This window comes from Dysidea avara, chromosome 2 (genome assembly GCF_963678975.1).
Source record: "Dysidea avara chromosome 2, odDysAvar1.4, whole genome shotgun sequence".
In the NCBI taxonomy this organism is placed as follows: domain Eukaryota; kingdom Metazoa; phylum Porifera; class Demospongiae; order Dictyoceratida; family Dysideidae; genus Dysidea; species Dysidea avara.
Window position 1 is genome coordinate 19152771 of NC_089273.1, and position 18268 is coordinate 19171038.

The following is an 18268-nucleotide window of genomic DNA, read 5'->3' on the forward strand; positions in this document are numbered from 1 at the left end:
GTCACAGGTAGTATCGATATCCGTGCTATTGTCCTACCAGTTTCCCTGAACTATCACGTTTCTCCGTTCTTCCATTATGATTAGCTGAGGATTACGCGCATACAGCCTTTAAAGCGCATAATATAATTTATTAAGGCTGATCATAGATGGCTGAACCTCAGACCGTGCAATGTGGTAATCAAGAGTCTGCGACTTCTGAATCGTCGAGGAACAGGGACAAATACTGCCCCCATTGCCAACTTGTTGTTCCTAATACAACATTTTACCGCCACAAGCAACAGTTTTACGATGAGCAAAAACGTGAATGGAGCAAGGTTCGATTAAGGAGGTGGAAATCCAACAGCACTAAGCCATTACGTCCCGCCCAGCCGGAGTTACAGGATAGTACGTTTAATATGGACAGCGTCGAACCTGCTATGGGAGACATGGACGAGGAGATGCATGAATCCACACCGGAAGGTTTGTTCAGTTTCATAACTAATTTCGTGTCCAAGTATTGATGTATGCGCAAATTTCTGTCAGCCAATAGTCTAGTTGAAGAATTTATGTAATTCTTCTCGGTTTATCGTAGTGCACTACACTAGCTGTGCTGTATAAATTGTCGTCGTGAAGACAAGGGCTTGAGGTGATCTTAGCCCAGTTGTCTGGGCATCAGCCTGGTTGATGCCTAGGTTTGTCAATTCTTGGCTGGGTCTTTATACTACTATTGTTTCCTTGGGCAAGAAATATTCCCCCTAGCCATTGAGCTGCTACATAAATTGGAATGTAATAGGTTACAAAATAGAAGAAATTTGTCCAGATTGATAATGTTTTACAAAATTCTCAACAATTTAGTAGAAATTGACTTCAACTCTTATCTATTACCCTCTGAAACATCTACAAGAGGCCATCAACTAAGATTCAGACAAATCCAAACAAGAATTAATTCTTTCCAACACTCTTTCCTACCTGCCGCCATCCGTGATTGGAACTCTGCCAGCCGATGTGGTTACCTCCCCTAACTTAGACACGTTTACAGACAAACTGAACAAATTGTATATGCAAACATACTCATATTTGAGGTTTTTTGCATAGTAAATAAATAAAGCACATACCGTATACGCTGAATATTTGGCGGTGATTTTAATTTGGCGGTTTGGCGAAATTAGCATCGACCGCCAATTTAATTGACCGCCAACAGCAGTTAGCTTTCCATTGTCTTAGTTTGCTTGGTAGATTGTTTGTACAATTCGCCAAACTAAATGTCCGCCAATACGCTGTTTCTTCCAAATAGCCAAAGTTTACGCTCGCCAAATATTCAGCGTATACGGTACTCATGTATGCTCTATATAATACAGGTGTGGAGATGAAAAGTAGCATTATCTGATGCTGTCCTCCCAAGGCCAAAATAACTGTTATTATTTATCTAGTCAATAATAAATACCTGCCCGTCTGCCCGCACGTTGTCAGGAGGGTAAGTAAGTTTTTGTGGCCTAATTACAAAGACGTTGCTACACATGGCTAATTAAAAGCTATTCCACATGTGTAGCTGCCTTAATTTATCAGGGTCACCACTAACAGATAGAACATCTTCTAATAACTACCCTAACTATATGGAATGTTGTGATATACTTGTGCATGCAGTGCCAGACTGTCTGGTACTGTCATCTGGATTGTTATAATGACTTTGTAGTCGGAAATGTTAAGTGCACATATATAACCGGCCTGTGGGCAGGCGCTAAAATGGTTTCCCAAAATGTGTGTGTGCATTATATGTACCTATGTATGTGTTTGTTTTGCTTTCTGCACCCATACGTGAGCAAACTTTTACAGCAGCCAGTAATCAAGTATTGCACCTGGCTCAAAGGTGGTTTCTTTTCCGGGTTTAAAACTGGGCCATAGCTACTCTCCTCAGACTTCGAGACTGGCTTCCTAATAAACCTTCTAGTTGTTCTGCATACTGAAAAACATGGCAGTAGGCCTCGTATATGCTCCCAGTACGTAGGTGTTTACGTGCTCATTTTGAAAGTGAGTGTGACTTGCATGTACTTACGTGAATGAAAATTAAAGAATAATTACAGTTAAGAAGATACGTAGTTCTGTGTGGCGCGTGTTAAAAATAGTCTGATTAAAATATGCATCCATAGCAACATGTTTCATGTAATTTGTGAATTACAAAATACATTATTTTATTCCGTGAATTACAATATACATTATTTGATTAGCAATTTTTTTACGGTGTGTTACATTAGCCATTCAATGCAGAACGCTACCATCTTAGCAACTAAATCTTGCATGGCACCTGGTTTTTAATAGTAATACAACTTTTACTTCCAGGTCACATGGCTCTTTATGACTATATCCATGTTTCCTACATGTGCAATAATTTGCATGGCATAGCTACATGTGTTCATCTGTGCAGTGTGTGGTGTGTGTTTACTTTCCATAAATGGATTGAGAAAAAGTGTATTAATTAGCAAAACTGATACAAAAGAATAAATTTTCAAACAAGGGAAAGAAACCAACGAACAACGAACAAGAAAGGATCGCTGAGGTGGTAATTAATGTTAATTACAAATCCCTATTTTGACCCAGTGATCCCTGAGGCAACATTTTGATTGAGTCAAAATATGCATTTGTGGTCTACATTAATTACCATCAGCATTGAAATTGAGTCTACTCACCACAAAGTGTCGTACATCGGCCAGGCTGTGACTTCTATGCGCATCTCCACTTTAGTAATCCAGGTCATATCTGCCTTGATTGGTATCTGGATCACTGGGTCAGCAGTGGTGAGCCAGTTTTACCATTTAAGCAGTCTTTGCTTGTTTGTTTTCTTCAACAATCCTTTAAACTTTTGTTTTTCTTTGTTATTGCATGCTACAGTATAGTTGAAGGTTGAAGTACTCAATCATTGCCAAGTACATGCACCGTTCAGCTAGATTATTTTATTATAGATGGATCTTATATGGCTAGTGAAGATGAAGAGTTTTTTGAATCAGAAGATGATGATGAATGCTTAGAGGTATATATATGTATGTGCAGAGTGCATGATGCTGTAACGTGTTTATGATAACTATAGAGTTATAGTGCATAATTATACTCAATGCTTCATGCTCTTTTATTTGGGAAATCATCTTGCTTGTAAGCAAAGTCATATCTCTATTCTATCCATATTATTTACTGTCAAGAAACAAGTGCATGGTTCATCAATACAATTGTTTAGTAGCCATTTGGAAGTGTTACATCCACTAACAATGGTGTAAAGGCTTAATATCATGATACAGTTTTAATCAGGCGCACGCCCACAGCCGACCGAAGACTAGCTGTGGGCGTGTGCCTGGTGTACTGAAATTGTTTCCTAAAAAGTGTGTGTGTTTGTATGTCTGTTTGTGTATTTGTATATTTGTTTGTCTTTCCGCACCCACACGAGCAAAACTTTGTTTGCTGAAAACAGCCTTTATGTTGTAAACAACAGCCATATATAGCCTGTATTATACCTCTAAGCTTTAGGTTAAGACTGTTAATACTTGCCGGTTTGAAATACGGGTGAAACGAGTTTAAAAGGGCACAGTAAAGGCCTTTCCTAAAGGGCTTCAGTGGATGTCTAGTAGCCTTGAAACAACACAGCTGGCCTCCTAGGGTACCAGATATAACGAATTCCTTAGTTGAAAGGGGGAGTATCCCTTCCAACAGTGATAGCAGAAAAGAGGCTTTGTCGAGAGAATTTTGTAAAAACAACAGTTTAGTCAAGCTATTAAATGGTTTAGAGGATACTTCTGTACGTAAGATGTTAGTTAAATATTTTATTTAAGAAATGTTGCTAGCCAGTGCATAGCCACGTAATTCATTGAATTACGAAAATTAACTTTCATGAATTAGAAATAAATAATTACCAAAAATTAAGTTATAATACAATATATATTTTAAAAATTCTGCTAATAGAAAGCTGACTGCATGGCACCTGGTTTTAGAAGTAGCATATCGACTTGTTCGAATTAATATTCATGCTTTTCATGCTATTCTATAATTTCGTGGATTGCCTTCTTTGTTTAGCTATACATTATATCAACAATTACCCAGCACTATAATTTGTTTATGTATGCAATGTCATTATAATGGATTTACAGCTGGGTGTGTGTGTTGTTTCAGGAAGAAGCTTACCAAGAAGTGTGGAATGAGAGTGATATTGGAACCATTGGGGTACACCGAAATCCTATAAGTCAGGAGAATCCTATTAATCCCATTGTGAAGTTATTCTTTTTGCAACTAATTATGTGGCAGATGATTTTTCGTGTTTCCGATTCTGCTATTAAAGCTATGATGGTAGTTGTAAAAAAATTGCTTCATTTGTTAAGTGGCCAGCTCAACTATGCTGATCTCAATGATGCTTGTGATCAGGTACCTAATTCTTATAATGGACTACTGAAGTATGTAGGGCTTGATGCACACAATCTCAATGTTTTTGTTGTTTGCACATCATGCAGCTCCATTTATAACTATGATGAATGTGTAACAACTAGAGGACCACTTAAGTGCAGATCTGTTGCATTCCCTAATCACCCTCACAGAGATCAGCGAGTACCTTGTAATGCACCACTGCTAAAGGAAATAAAAGTGCGGGACTCTGGAAAGACTCGTTATGTGCCACTGAAAACATTTCCGTACCAAAGTCTAAAAATTGCGATCACTGATTTAGTAGCTAATCCAAGTTTTTTGACTATCTGTGACCACTGGCGAAAAAGATGTGAAACTGTTCCAGTTGATATATTGGCAGATGTGTATGATGGAGCTATATGGCGAGATTTTAATTCAGACAAGTTTTCTAATTTCCTCAAATTCCCAGGAAATTTGCTGCTATCGCTGAACACAGATTGGTTCCAACCTTTCACTAGAAGTAAGTATTCTGTTGGTGTGCTGTATTTGGTAGTGCTTAATCTGCCAAGGAACATGCGGTACAAAATAGAGAACATTATATTGTGTGGGATAATTCCTGGGCCAAAGGAACCAAAATTAACAATGAATTCTTTTGTTGCTCCACTGGTGAAAGAACTTAATGATGCCTATAAAGGTTGGATGATACCGACAAAACATCCCTTTCTGAAAAGTGTTTATGTCAGACTCTGTATTGGAAGTGTTGTCTGTGATATACCAGCCACTAGAAAGCTATGTGGATTTTTGGGCCATTCTGCTCGTTTTGGCTGTAATAAATGCCTTAAAGAATTTCCTACTGAATCATTCGGAAGAAAACCTGATTTTTCCGGATACAACAGGAGTGACTGGGAAATGCGTACCAAAGATCATCACAAGAATGTATGTTCAGAGTGGTTAAAGTGTCAAACCAAGTCAGCTCGTGAATATCTAGAGTCCAGTACTGGTATAAGATACTCGGTTCTAATTGATCTGCCTTTGTTTGATCCAGTATCGTTTGTGGCGATAGACCCGATGCACAACTTGCTGCTTGGCACAGCCAAGCATGTAATGTCAATTTGGATCAAGACTGATAGGTTAACACAGCAAGATCTGCAGGTAATACAGGAGAAAGCTGCCCTCCTTAAGTTTCCTTATGATGTAGGCCGTATACCCATTAAGATCGCGAGTACATTTTCTGGGTTTACTGCTGATCAATGGCGTACGTGGACCACAATAATTTCGCCGATTGTATTAAAAGGAGTTCTACAAACCGAAGATCTGAATTGCTGGCTGATATTTGTTAATGCTTGTCGACTGATGCTTACACGCATTATATCACTAGATGCAGTATCCCAGGCTGATAATTATCTGGTTCTTTTTTGTAGAACTTTTCAAAGGCTCTATGGCAGTCATCCTTGTTCTCCCAACCAACATCTTCACATGCACCTTAAGGATTGCTTTCTAAACTTTGGCCCTATACATGCTTTTTGGGCCTTTGCTTTTGAAAGACTAAATGGTATGCTTGGCACTTACCACACCAATAATAAAAACATCGAGGAACAAATCATGTTAAAGTTTGTAAGGCATCAGAAAATTAAACAATTATCTACACAAGACAACGTGTTTAGTGATGTGTTACTGCTTGATTCGGACCAGAGTAGAGGCTCAATACACGAAACAGAAGGCTGTACTGACCATGCTGACGTGCTGAGTTTGGTAAGACTTTCCACAGTTGTAGACTTAACATCAATTTCATTTGAATTCATGCAGTCAACATACATTAAACCCCTTCCACCAATGGGCGAAAAGGTGCTATCTAGGGTAGAGGTCAGCCAGTTGCAACAAGTGTATGGTCAGCTTTATCCCAGACAAACTACAACACATTTTTCATTACTGTACATGCATTACAAAAAAGTTTTACTAGGAGATGAGCTGTTGGGATCTGGAGAAGTTATAATGGCCTATTGGCCTGGAAGTGGAAGTTCTCTTTCCAACATTGATTACTCTGCTTGCCGAGCAGGAATTATCAAGTATTTTCTAAAACACTCTATTAAGTTAGATTATAACAACACAGATAAGACACATTTGTTCTGTTATGTGACTTGGAAACAGAAACACCCGCTTTATAACTGGTTTGGCAAGTCCGCTATAGTGTCGTCAACATTAAATGAAGTTGAAGATGGGTGTTGTTTTATGCCAATTCAACGCATAGCATTTAGGTGTGCCAGTGGTGAGTTACCGATTGACTTCGGAGAAATAACTGAACGTGTTTTAATAGCATCTCCTGTCTCTATGAAGTTTTGTATGTAGTATACTTAATGTGACAATTATATGGCTAAATATCACATGTTCATTTTACTTTATTTATGGTTTGCTGCTTCATAATGTAATATTAATGCTATATTATGTGATGGTTAAAAGTTTCTTGATATCATCAGCAAGAATTTCAGCAGAAGGCCTTGATTCGGCATGTTGGGAAGTACAATGTGATGCTATTGATTGCAATCTACTCCACACTGCAGTATCGTCACTTGTATTATGTTGCATCCTTTTGGCTATTTGCTTAAGTAGTCTTCCCACAGCAAACATGTCACTGGCACATGTTTGTTTTGAAGTACCTTCAATAACCTCTGGTGCCAAGTGTGGGTGGTGTGTGTAGTGAAGTGTCTTCTCATATGGGGATAAGGTATATTGCTTCCCATCACTAAGTCTGGTGGCCTTGTTAAAATCAATGAGGACCACACTATAATTCCCGCTGCTTTGGTTGGTGACCTGTCCATCAGTTAAAAGAACATTGTCACTCTTGATGTCATTGTGTAGACAATGTACTGCATCGTGTAGATATTTTACTGTTTCAGAAAGCTGCTTACACAACAGAAGCCATTCTTCCACAGTAGTAATGTAAATAGGTGATGCCAGCTCTTTATGTATGGTAATAGATTTACCACAAATTCCATAAAATTGCACAACGATGTACGGAGGTTGTTCAACTGTGTTGCACCCAAAAAACAGTGGCAAGTTTGGGTGCTGCAATTTTGATAGGAAGCTGGCCTCACATATTACAGAATCATTGCTACAATCACTGTCAAATGTCTTAACAGCAACATCAATGCCCCTATACATCATATGCTTCACCACACCAAAAGATCCACGACCAACCACACCTTTCTCAGTGTCATGTAAAGAAGACCTTGGTATAACCGGTAGATTTACACGTAAGGGTAATACTCGACGGCATTTCCTTTCTTGTACTTCATGCCGCCAACGATCCCAATAAAGTTGAGCAAGCTTTTGATTGAATGCCAACTGATTCTTGGTCTTGTCATGATCTAACTTGGCTTGATATAACTGTTTAACAACTTCTGCAGCACCACACTTTTTTCTCTGTCGCTTTCTAGCCTTCCTGTCCCTTTTCATCTTCTGTTTCTCTGCAACTGTATTTGCTCTTCTAATTCGTGGACGTTTCCCTGCAAACATACAACAAATTTAACATTTTTGCATGGTTCTGTTATCTTTGCAAGAATAAGTACCGGTCAAAACAAACAAAACAATCCATACTATAATGTTAAATGCTGATTTCACAATTGCACTCAGATGTCTAACTAATAAACTATCTTTAGTGGGTATTACTCTATTAATTTCCAAGCTGATAAACCTTGCTGCCTATATTTCAGCTAATGTATCCACAATTTTTAGTGCTGCAGCACAAGAAACCAAGGTATTCAGTGCCGTTTAGTGAGCATGAATTCATGTATTAGCTATATACCTGTTATAGTGCCACCATACAAAAAACAAGTGGGTGACATATGTGACCCAGTCTGGGAAAAAGGGTCTTATCACCCTTTCTAAAGTATTGAGAAAAGCCGGTTTTAAATGTTCAGTGTGTTGTAGCTCACCAATGGTAGCAGCGACGTGTATCAAAAGTATGGCAATGCCCAAATGTAATGTAATGTTGTCTTGCTCTTCGGGAGTATTAAAATTGCTAATTAAAAGTAGTTATGGCACTGATTTATCCGTGAGACGCTAGTAAAATGGGTGCCACGCCTTTAAATAAGCGAGGTATGCTTGCATGAAACTGAGCAGCATGCCTACGGGATTTCCTCAGCCTTTCAGCACAAAAAGGGAACCTGGCGTGTGCTACTCTATCCTGATTAATACCTGACGATTTTTTTAAAGCGTAAAGTGCTTGAAATTAACAATTTATTTTTACGAAAATTTACATACTCATAAAAATAAGACATTTTACGAAAATTTTATGGTATGAAAATTTGGAGCCATACAGTATGATTTTTCCAATAACCGATCCGGTTGGTTCAGCACTAATGAATGGCATAGAAGGGGTAATCCCAAAGTAAGCCCATGTTATTGGAAGTCAATCTAGCAATCCATAGTACAGTTGGATTTCAGGTTAACCTGCATGTTGCTTATACGAAACAACAAAACTCTGGTTAATATGGATGGCTGGCTATGCCACTGTTTTCCAGTTGTAGAACTCCACTGGGAAGGCCAGCTGAACCCTCAACATATATACACACACTAAGTAGCCACGCCCACCAACTCGAGTGCAAGGATTTAGTGCTGGAAATTCTCTAGAGTAGGGCCAGCAATTTACCCTTTAGGGGGCAATTTTACTTCACATGAGGCAGAACCCTTGCCTGTGATATCGAAACGAGACATGGAATTTAAAGTTGTTTTTCACAGTTTACACCAGGTACCCATTGATATTACAGCTGGGTGGGCTACTTCCCCTATTAGCACCAGGCCACCAGGTCCAGATTGGAGCTAAGTGAGTAAAGTTCTTGTTCAAGGATCCTGGAAACAACACCAAAGTGGCCTAACCGAATAAGACATAACTCTCGTCTCACAGCACTACTACTGAGCTGATCTTTACAAACTCAACAGTAGCTATAAATAGTAACTTAACTGACCATCAGTCACATTTCCGTCTAAGTCATCAGAACCTTCGTCTTCTGCAGTTGGCCTTTTTTTATTCTGTACACGTATTGCTGGACACTGCGACATCACCTCGGACATCACCCTGTCACCACCCTGTCACCGAACTCTAGATAAAGAGCAGAAAAGAAACTCACGTGATCACCTCGTGTACAAGATGTCCGCGCAATTCTACGGCAGTGTTTCGACAGCAACTGATGAAAGATACGAATTTAATGGTGGTAGATTTGACGGTAATCCCCAGCATGACAATCTCGAGCAGTATGTAAACCAGCAAGAGTACCAGTCAGCTATGCTTATCTTTCAAGACATTAGCGATGACGTCAAGAAGATGAGGTCCGAAATGGCAGTGCTGAAGGAAGATGTTGAACAGGTTCGAGCTGGTAATGGCTCCGTCAGCAAATCTAAGAGTATGAACAAGTTACCTGATGGTCTTTCAGTAAGTTGTAATTGTGTGTTTGTGGCTTTAACTTGTGAGCAGCAATGTACAAGTACAGTTCATGCTACAGTGTGTACATACAGGTTTAATGCTACGACACTTACAGATATGAAATTGAAAAGGGATTATGTGTATGCGATAATATTATGGCTCGGTTAGGTGCTATTAGCTTTGGACATGTCGTATTTTGTTACAATAACATTCTTGCTGGCATGTGCAATCAAACCACCAGTCAGTGCTCGTTGTACCATAAATAAGACAGCAATAATCACGCTGATGAGTGGAAATTTACTGGAGTGCTAGACTGAAGAATTCTTTGCCATCATAACTCATGTGTGGTAGATGGTACATAAGGGTTTGCTCCATCACAAGTAATATGAGCGAATGATAAATTTGAGCACTGGAGTTAGAGTATAGTCGTGATTACCATAACTTGCATGTAAGTACGACCTTGCATTAAATCTGTACTGTAACTTGCATATTTATGCTCTGTGTTGCTTAACATTGTAATTAATTTCTTATAGCGAATTGTGCATCAACTCCATAATAGTATGGATCAGAATGGTTATAATAACACCGAATGGTAAGGATTGTGCTGTAGTAGTTATATAGTTTATATAATTGTGTCATTACAGTTTTAGAAGTTCTCATAACACCTCTGTCACCGAGTTACTAGTTGAGCAGATACAGTCCAGGGAGGGGAACACCTATACTAGCAAAGAAATCCGACGTCTGTGGTTTATGGGCTGTTTGTCATAGTGCTGGCATGTGGTCATGTTTATTTTGTTGTGTAGTATATATTATGTGGTATTAGTTTTGTTGACCTTAATTTGCTTGTATGGGTGCACCCACCTGATGACAGCAAATTGTTGAGATGCGCCCATCTTGACATGTGGTCACTAAATTCCCTGTTTCTTTATTGTGTAGTATGTGATGTTATAAGTGAATGTTTTTTTCTTTGTTTAGACCTTTGCTCGTACGGGTGCACCCACCTGATGACAGCAAATTGTTGAGATGCGCCCATCTTGACATGTGGTCACTAAATTCCCTGTTTCTTTATTGTGTAGTATGTGATGTTAGAAGTGAATGTTTTTTTTCTTTGTTTAGACCTTTGCTCGTACGGGTGCACCCACCTGATGACAGCAAATTGTTGAGATGCGCCCATCTTGACATGTGGTCACTAAATTCCCTGTTTCTTTATTGTGTAGTATGTGATGTTAGAAGTGAATGTTTTTTTCTTTGTTTAGACCTTTGCTCGTACGGGTGCACCCACCTGATGACAGCAAATTGTTGAGATGCGCCCATCTTGACATGTGGTCACTAAATTCCCTGTTTCTTTATTGTGTAGTATGTGATGTTAGAAGTGAATGTTTTTTTCTTTGTTTAGACCTTTGCTCGTACGGGTGCACCCACCTGATGACAGCAAATTGTTGAGATGCGCCCATCTTGACATGTGGTCACTAAATTCCCTGTTTCTTTATTGTGTAGATGTGATGTTATAAGTGTATGTTTTTTTCTTTGTTTAGACCTTTGCTCGTACGGGTGCACCCACCTGATGACAGCAAATTGTTGAGATGCGCCCATCTTGACATGTGGTCACTAAATTCTGTGTTTTGTTTTTCAGTGAATGTCTTGCATGTTGTTTTGTTTCAGCATGGGTAACGTTTATTTTTGATGTGGTACTTCCGACATTTGCCACACCGATGGCCTGTTGAGATGTGCCCATCATGACTTGTGGTTGTTAAGAAATTCAAAATAGTTGCCTTCATACTTGCTCAGAATGAAGTAAGGTAATGAAGTGTGCATACATGTTGTTAAGGCTCTATATGCTCTAGATGTGTGCACACTTCTATTATGTATATGTGTAGGTGGGGCTCATCGCTGTTATGAATCCCGTCGCAGGGTTTATAATGATAGTAGGCCGGAAAGAAGAGAGCAGGTACAAAAAAATTTGAAAATGAAGAAAAGGAAGAGCTACCAAACTGGAGTATGTTTAATTCATTATCTTGCTGAATTTTTCAGTTTTCCTTCTTTAGCTGTACAAAAGAAGAGGGAAGTATACAGAGACGGACAGAGAAGAGAGAATGTGGGGTGAGTTAGCTGCGGTATATATGACAGAGGAAAGCGAAGATGAGACAACTGGAGTCATAAGGCAGCACCATATACCCTGGCAATCTGAAAGTATGTAGGCTTGTATATTGTCTAACTATTAACTAAACTGTCACAGTAACACCTAGCAAATAGAAAATTTTACGTCAATGGACATGTGTATAATTATTGCTAATTTTCTTCAAGCTTTAAGGGAAGCAAAAGAAGTGTTGGACCAGCGGTATAACAGTAGTAATAGAAGACCTGGCCAGTTTACTAGTAAAGAGAGAGTTGCTAGCACTCCTTCAACTACACCAATACCACGCAATCCAGTGAAGTGGGCAATCAATGGGTGCGTAAAATACCTGAAATTTACTGACAATTGCCTCTTTTGTCCATAAGGGCATACCTGAGCAGAAGTGGCAGTGCCAGATCCTTTGGAGGGTATGCGTTACATTTTTACATGATGATTATCTTATATGTTGAATGAACCTGTAGGAGTCCATCTGGTGTGGAACCACCTAACAGGTAAGATAAACTAAAATTGTATACCATAATATATAGTTCCTCTACAGTCATCCAGTGATGGCTCCTCATAGCTCTACTAACAGGCAAGATACATTTTCTTGTTGTTTGCCAACAATGAACACCAAATTTCTTTCAGAACACCACCTGGTAATAGTGTGCAATGGAGGTACTAATATTATTTGTTATAAGTGCATTGCATATACTTGTACGTGTGTAGGAATGAACAGAGCAGCACCATTCAGCGGTTTGTAACCATGAATATTATAAGTGAATAACATTGGACCCTTAATAATGGTAGGAGTCAGTATACTAGAGAAGAGCAGCACAGGTATGTTACAAATGCACAAAAAGGTGACAAAGTAGATTCCATTACCTCAAATTTGAGTGCAGGGCTTTACGACTAGTGATGCACCGATAAGACATTTTGCCGATTATCCGATTAACCGATATTGAAATTCATATAATGGCCGATACCGATAACTGATCCGATGTTTATGTTTACCAAAATTCCACATACATTTGACAAAATTACCATTTTAAAAACACTGTTTTAATACTATTTTTTGAAAAAATACCATCAAGTTCTGTAAAATTTAATTGGCCGATTAATCAGCTAATAATTACCGATACCGATATTGCAAAAATGTGGCCGATAAACCGATTTCCGATTATTAAACCGATAATCGGTGCAACACTATTTACGACGGCTTACGTAATCAAGTGCTAAGGTCATGAGTAACCTAACAACTAACCGAATTCTATTCATTGATCTTAATTCTAGTTAGAGTTTTATGTTACAGAGTACAAAATAACAGTTGGTCATTGGACGATGGCCATTCAAACTTAGTTTAGTCAGCCACATTTTGCTATTGAACCACTTACCAACATTAATGTATTGGCCAACCAATTTTGGCTTCATGATCCACTGGTTACATGTGAACACGCCGCAATCTCTTTGCATAAACCTTATAGATTTTGTGGGCAAGATTTGTGCACCATCTCCTGTATGTCTGTAAAATTTTTTTGTTTGCTGTTATTTAGCCAATGTATAAGGGATTCTAGAAATAGATGAATGCTTTGTACTGATTCTTATGTTTCCTGTAGGAGCCATAGTAACTATGAGTCAGTACCCAGGTAGGAAATTTGTATCTTATTACCACATGATACGATTGCTCCACTACAGAACACCTCAAATGGCAATTCCATATGACCACAATAGGCATACACACAGTTCAGGGTAAGCTTTATTAATGATTAGAACATTTAAATTGTTACAAATACAGTAGGAGTAGTACAGTTAATCGAAGTAGTACAGTAACACCAATTCGGTGAGTAAAAGAAATTAAATATTTCACGAGATATTGTTTCTTACAAATATAGGAGTGCTGTTAGTCAGAGTAATGCAGTAACTCCCAGCCGGTAAGGAAGCGGTGATTTTGTAATTGTGACTGTGCCTGTGAAAACAGGGCATGTGGGAACAGGATTTTGCCTACTTTTTCACATTTCAATCGTTCATAATGTTGTATACCATTATGCTATAGCAGTAAAGTTTTCCACATGTAACAAGCGTTTAACCCTTTGATCCCGAACGCCACTATAGTGGCTTTGGTTATTAAGAACGAAATAAATTTTACGTAATTATGCATTATCGACACAAAACTCTAGCCATTGTTACTCCATGACAGAACCACCTATTCCAATGTGGTTGACGTTAAAGCATTCCCTATTCATAGATCTACAATAATATGTAACAGTTACTAACCTTTGCTTGCTTCTTCTGTCCCATAATTTAGGTAGAAAAGTAACTTTGCACTCAATTCTTCTAACACTTCCAAATAACACTCAAATTGTTGGGTGTTTACCAAGGAGTAACATGGTGAAATCCATTCATGAATAGGATATTTCGTTTATGAGATGCGTGTCTTTGAATGCATGCATATGTAAGAGCCACTATAGTGGCGTTCACGTATCATGCAACCGTTTTATTTATTATTTCAGAGGCCAAAGGGTTGTGATGCAAGTTACAGAATCTAAATATCCATTTCCAAGACTGAGATGTGACCAACAATGTGATGGGTGTACTTGTACCCACATGCCCTGTTTTCACAGGCCCGGTCACAATTTGTGACGTGTACAAGGGTTGGGAGGTATTTAGTTGTTAGTAGTTAAAAGGTATTTAGTTGTTAGTAGTTAAAAGGTATTTAGTTGTTAGTAGTTAAAAGGTATTTAGTTGTTAGTAGTTAAAAGGTATTTAGTTGTTAGTAGTTAAAAGGTATTTAGTTGTTAGTAGTTAAAAGGTATTTAGTTGTTAGTAGTTAAAAGGTATTTTTCAGGTACCGTTGTGGCTTTCTGAAAATACCGAATTTAATGTAGTAATTGATTTTGGTGGTATATGTGTAGATTGACGTAAATTGTCAATTGCTGTCGCTTGGGCTTATATATCGGGATAACCCCTCATGGACCATAGTATAACTATTATGTTAAATCAATCCCCATACAGCCATGTTTATGTTCATGTTTACCTACCTGCTGGGAATACATCTTATTACTTGTGTGCCAATGCCAATTGCTACTACCACACCTGATATTGAAAAACAAGGTCAATATACAGCCAATAACCGATAGCCGATCCAATTAACTGTGCAACTCTATAGTACGTTCACGTTGAGCTGGATCCTCAAAAACATTTAATAACTCATGAATGCAATTACACAAGATCTTGAAATTTGGCTCATTTGTAGTACTCCTTGCCGCTAAAAATATTTCGAAATTGGTTGATTCGAATGCTTAACACAACATTTACAGCCAATCAAAATTTCCCCCATACATTTCCTATGGGTAAACCCTTAAAAGTGCAGGTTCCATTACGGCCCTTTCCCAAACTTGTTTTGTAGTCAAACCACTTCTGTCTGTTGTTGACAACTTAACTGCCATCACCAATCACCTGGTTGGCTGAAATGTTATTTGACTTGAGAAAAAATCGACTTTTAATTTTTCGCTGATTTTCAGGTTCCAGCTCAACGTGAACGTACTATAGTATGTACCACACTAGGATAGAGTACGTTCCACACTACGGTAGATTACGTACCACACTAGGGTAGAGTACGTACCACACTACGGTAGATTACGTACCACACTAGGGTAGAGTACGTACCACACTAGGGCAGCCAGTCCTGTTACCATGTTATAGTACAACTGCTCTTGCAGAGTGGCACATAGCTTTTCATTGAATCAGCACTAGTCCAAAAATGTACTTAAGGTTACGGGATACTGGAAGTAGTGGTAAAGTAAGTAGAGTAGAAATTGCTTCATTATATAGAGGATTTGTGTTTTGCGCGAAGTCTCTGTGGCGCACATATTTGTGTGTGGTTTTAGTGACATCATAGAAATAGGAGACTGGTGAACGGTGAATTTTCTAGCCAAAATTTTCGATTGTCCATGTCGCTGCTCTTATTTTAGTGGTTGAGATCACTAAAATAAGTTAATGTCTAGGGACCAACGAGCCAATTTTTGAATATCACCTTCGAGTGGCTGAGCACAAATTTTATAAATATCAGAATGGCTTCAGCATCTACCATAACGACTTGCGCTGGAACAATGGTGTAATCAATTAGAAAAAGCTCTCGTCTGTCTCTCAAGGTTATTATTACGAATTAGTAAATAAATGAAATAGGGTTCAAGTACGACGATTTTTGGCTAGAAGATTTTCATTGTTGTGACATGCCCTAGTGGATTCTCTATGGATAACACTCTCGGTAAATAGCTTCAAAGGTGAATGCAGTATAAAACTGCACTTCAAGTACGTAGTAGGGTGATACATTGCTGTACAGTAGAAAAATCCCTGTAGATGGTCACGCGTGTGTGCAGGTATTTTACGGTATCCCGTAACCTTAAAGAGAGCTTCCACTATTGCTGTCTACATAGCCATAATTATATAGTATCTCCTGCCACTCTTTGTAACATTATCGTTACTTAGTGGTAGCTCACATGGCACAAGACAAAGCAAAATTGACTGGTGACCCATTTCCTTCTATTGCACAATGTACAGGATATTCATAGAACACGTAGAAGGCCCTCAGTAAACACACAGAGATTGGATACACCTAACCTCGATGCCATCCTGGGGGTTAACTATTTGGGCATACTGTACAAGTCTGTTTATATGCTTACTTTTTCCTTTTTATGCAGCAGATGTCGTTCAACACCTCATTCGACGCCTCGTTCTATGTCTTCGTAAGTGGCATATGATCACAGATTAGTTCAGTGTGTTTATCTTATAGGGAATTGATGTTTCCAACATTCGGACAACATTCTTCAAGGTAATACAAACCTGTTTATTGAACGTTCATGATACTTTTTGCAAAATAGCAATGTTCAGCTGGACAGTGATGATACCCTTACAAGTGCTACTAGTTCTTACAGGTATTTATGTATTTACACTCGGCAAACTTATTATCACTGTATATGTTTACTGTAGGTTGGATGCAGGTGACATTCCAGGTTTGCTTGACGATGATCAAAGCGCATAGAACAATTTACGATTACTAACTCATTTCAGTGATGTAAATATTTGATTTGCTTTATGTATATATTTGATTTGCAGTTATAATTACTGAATTCCATTAAATTTAAATAATTACGTAAAACGGAGTAATTGTTTTTCGTATACGATCGTAAACATTGAACACCAGAACGGGAGTGCTGTGGCAGTTGCTGTACAGTGGACACGGAATTTCTCAACAATGGACACAATAGTACCACTGACGCTGGAACGGCTTTCCGTGCTGAAAGGTGTCCCATTCTCGTCGAAGGAACGGACAAGCGGGAAGCGTTGGAACGGCTCGGCGTGCTGCAACGAGAAAGCGTTATGTACGGAATGATTCTGATGGCGTACCTTTGTTCTGGATTTCCTGTGTATAGTCTGTTCACCTTAACCTAGCCCTTGTTTCTTGTTACTAACTCTTGTTACAAGGGCCAGCTGCCCAAACATTTAGTAGCACTGTGAAGCCCGTTAAAGTGCTTTGATACAGGCAAGAACAAGTGAGTTGTGAGGCTTTAAAAATATCCCATACATAGAGTATGGACAATTCAGGTGCACAAACATGTTTAAAACATAAAAACATGCTTGTTACAGTACAAAACTATTGGGAGTGAACACATGTTGACCTCTTTGATACTATTATATTTGGCAGGGTCTCAGGTGAACATATACCAACTATACTAATTCCTACATGCGTTTTATCTGGCAGTCATAATTGTGTGCCTGACACACATGTTTGGCTTCATTAAAACTGCATGGCTATTATTGAAAATTACCAAAGAGACTTTTGTGACGGTTATTCTATTAATTTTATATAATCTGAGTATTAACTCAATATTCTAATTAGTTTACCCTGAAGGCATTAAAAACGATTTGTGTTTTGTATGCAAATAATTGATGAAAGCTCAGTGAACATTTATCACATACACACTAAAATTTGTACTGATATTTTGCTTTATGTGCAAAACTTTATCTTACCCAGATAACACATTTGCAAGTTTGTATTTTTTACCAGAACTCCAGTAAATATGTACAATACGTGAATGAAACCTACAACACAAATATTATCTGTCTGTACAAAATCAAGCAAAATTACAAATTACACGCAGAGACTAAAACTTAAAATTCAATTAAATGAACTAATCATACCCTCTGCGCACACAAAGTCAATAGCTGAAGACTCTTTGAGGCCAAAGCAGTGGTAGAAAGATCTAGATCCTCTCAAACAAATGATGGCTGCTCAGAGTAGGGAAAACTCAGTTTACATCTTAGCTAGTACAAGGTCTTGCTGTAAGATTGCCTATTTTTTTCTGACAGCAGAGTGGCTA

The 18268-nt window shown here is 38.5% G+C and overlaps 4 protein-coding genes across 12 annotated transcripts in view; 2 read left to right on the plus strand and 2 right to left on the minus strand.

Annotated features, from left to right (window-relative positions):
* LOC136246758 (probable serine/threonine-protein kinase DDB_G0271682) overlaps positions 1-18268 on the minus strand; it is a 58983-nt gene that overhangs the window by 30090 nt on the left and 10625 nt on the right. The gene's annotated exons all lie outside the window — the stretch shown is intronic.
* On the plus strand, positions 99-11479 carry LOC136246756 (uncharacterized). Of its 3 annotated transcripts, XR_010696812.1 has the most exons (6): positions 99-459; positions 2937-3004; positions 4132-9606; positions 9654-9784; positions 10309-10367; positions 10420-11479. XR_010696812.1 is itself a non-coding variant. In XM_066038317.1 (3 exons), the coding sequence occupies exons 1-3, from the start codon at positions 147-149 to the stop codon at positions 6700-6702; spliced, it is 2952 nt and encodes a 983-aa protein (XP_065894389.1). In that variant the 5' UTR covers positions 122-146; the 3' UTR covers positions 6703-9616. The 3 variants fall into 3 exon arrangements, 2 of the variants coding, with proteins under 2 accessions (XP_065894389.1, XP_065894391.1); XM_066038317.1 differs by lacking the exons at positions 9654-9784; positions 10309-10367; positions 10420-11479 and having other exon boundaries at positions 122-459; positions 4132-9616; XM_066038319.1 differs by lacking the exons at positions 99-459; positions 2937-3004; positions 9654-9784; positions 10309-10367; positions 10420-11479 and having other exon boundaries at positions 4155-4201; positions 4264-9616.
* Positions 6031-10965, minus strand: LOC136246757 (mitogen-activated protein kinase kinase kinase 7-like). Its single transcript, XM_066038320.1, has 2 exons — positions 9321-10965; positions 6031-7859 (listed from the first exon to the last, which is right to left on the minus strand). Exons 1-2 carry the CDS (start codon positions 9424-9426, stop codon positions 6796-6798), a joined length of 1170 nt encoding a protein of 389 aa, XP_065894392.1. The 5' UTR covers positions 9427-10965; the 3' UTR covers positions 6031-6795.
* LOC136246759 (uncharacterized) lies at positions 11260-17027 on the plus strand. Of its 7 annotated transcripts, none has more exons than XM_066038326.1 (18): positions 11260-11574; positions 11653-11771; positions 11821-11965; positions 12080-12224; positions 12290-12316; positions 12371-12400; positions 12448-12483; positions 12537-12566; positions 12618-12644; positions 12699-12728; positions 13505-13534; positions 13584-13637; positions 13684-13728; positions 13781-13819; positions 16589-16633; positions 16681-16719; positions 16769-16822; positions 16878-17027. In XM_066038326.1, exons 2-18 carry the CDS (start codon positions 11742-11744, stop codon positions 16927-16929), a joined length of 858 nt encoding a protein of 285 aa, XP_065894398.1. In that variant the 5' UTR covers positions 11260-11574; positions 11653-11741; the 3' UTR covers positions 16930-17027. The 7 variants fall into 7 exon arrangements, with proteins under 7 accessions (XP_065894398.1, XP_065894396.1, XP_065894397.1 ...); XM_066038324.1 differs by having other exon boundaries at positions 11262-11574; positions 12275-12316; positions 16592-16633; XM_066038325.1 differs by having other exon boundaries at positions 11262-11574; positions 12275-12316; positions 13687-13728; positions 16592-16633.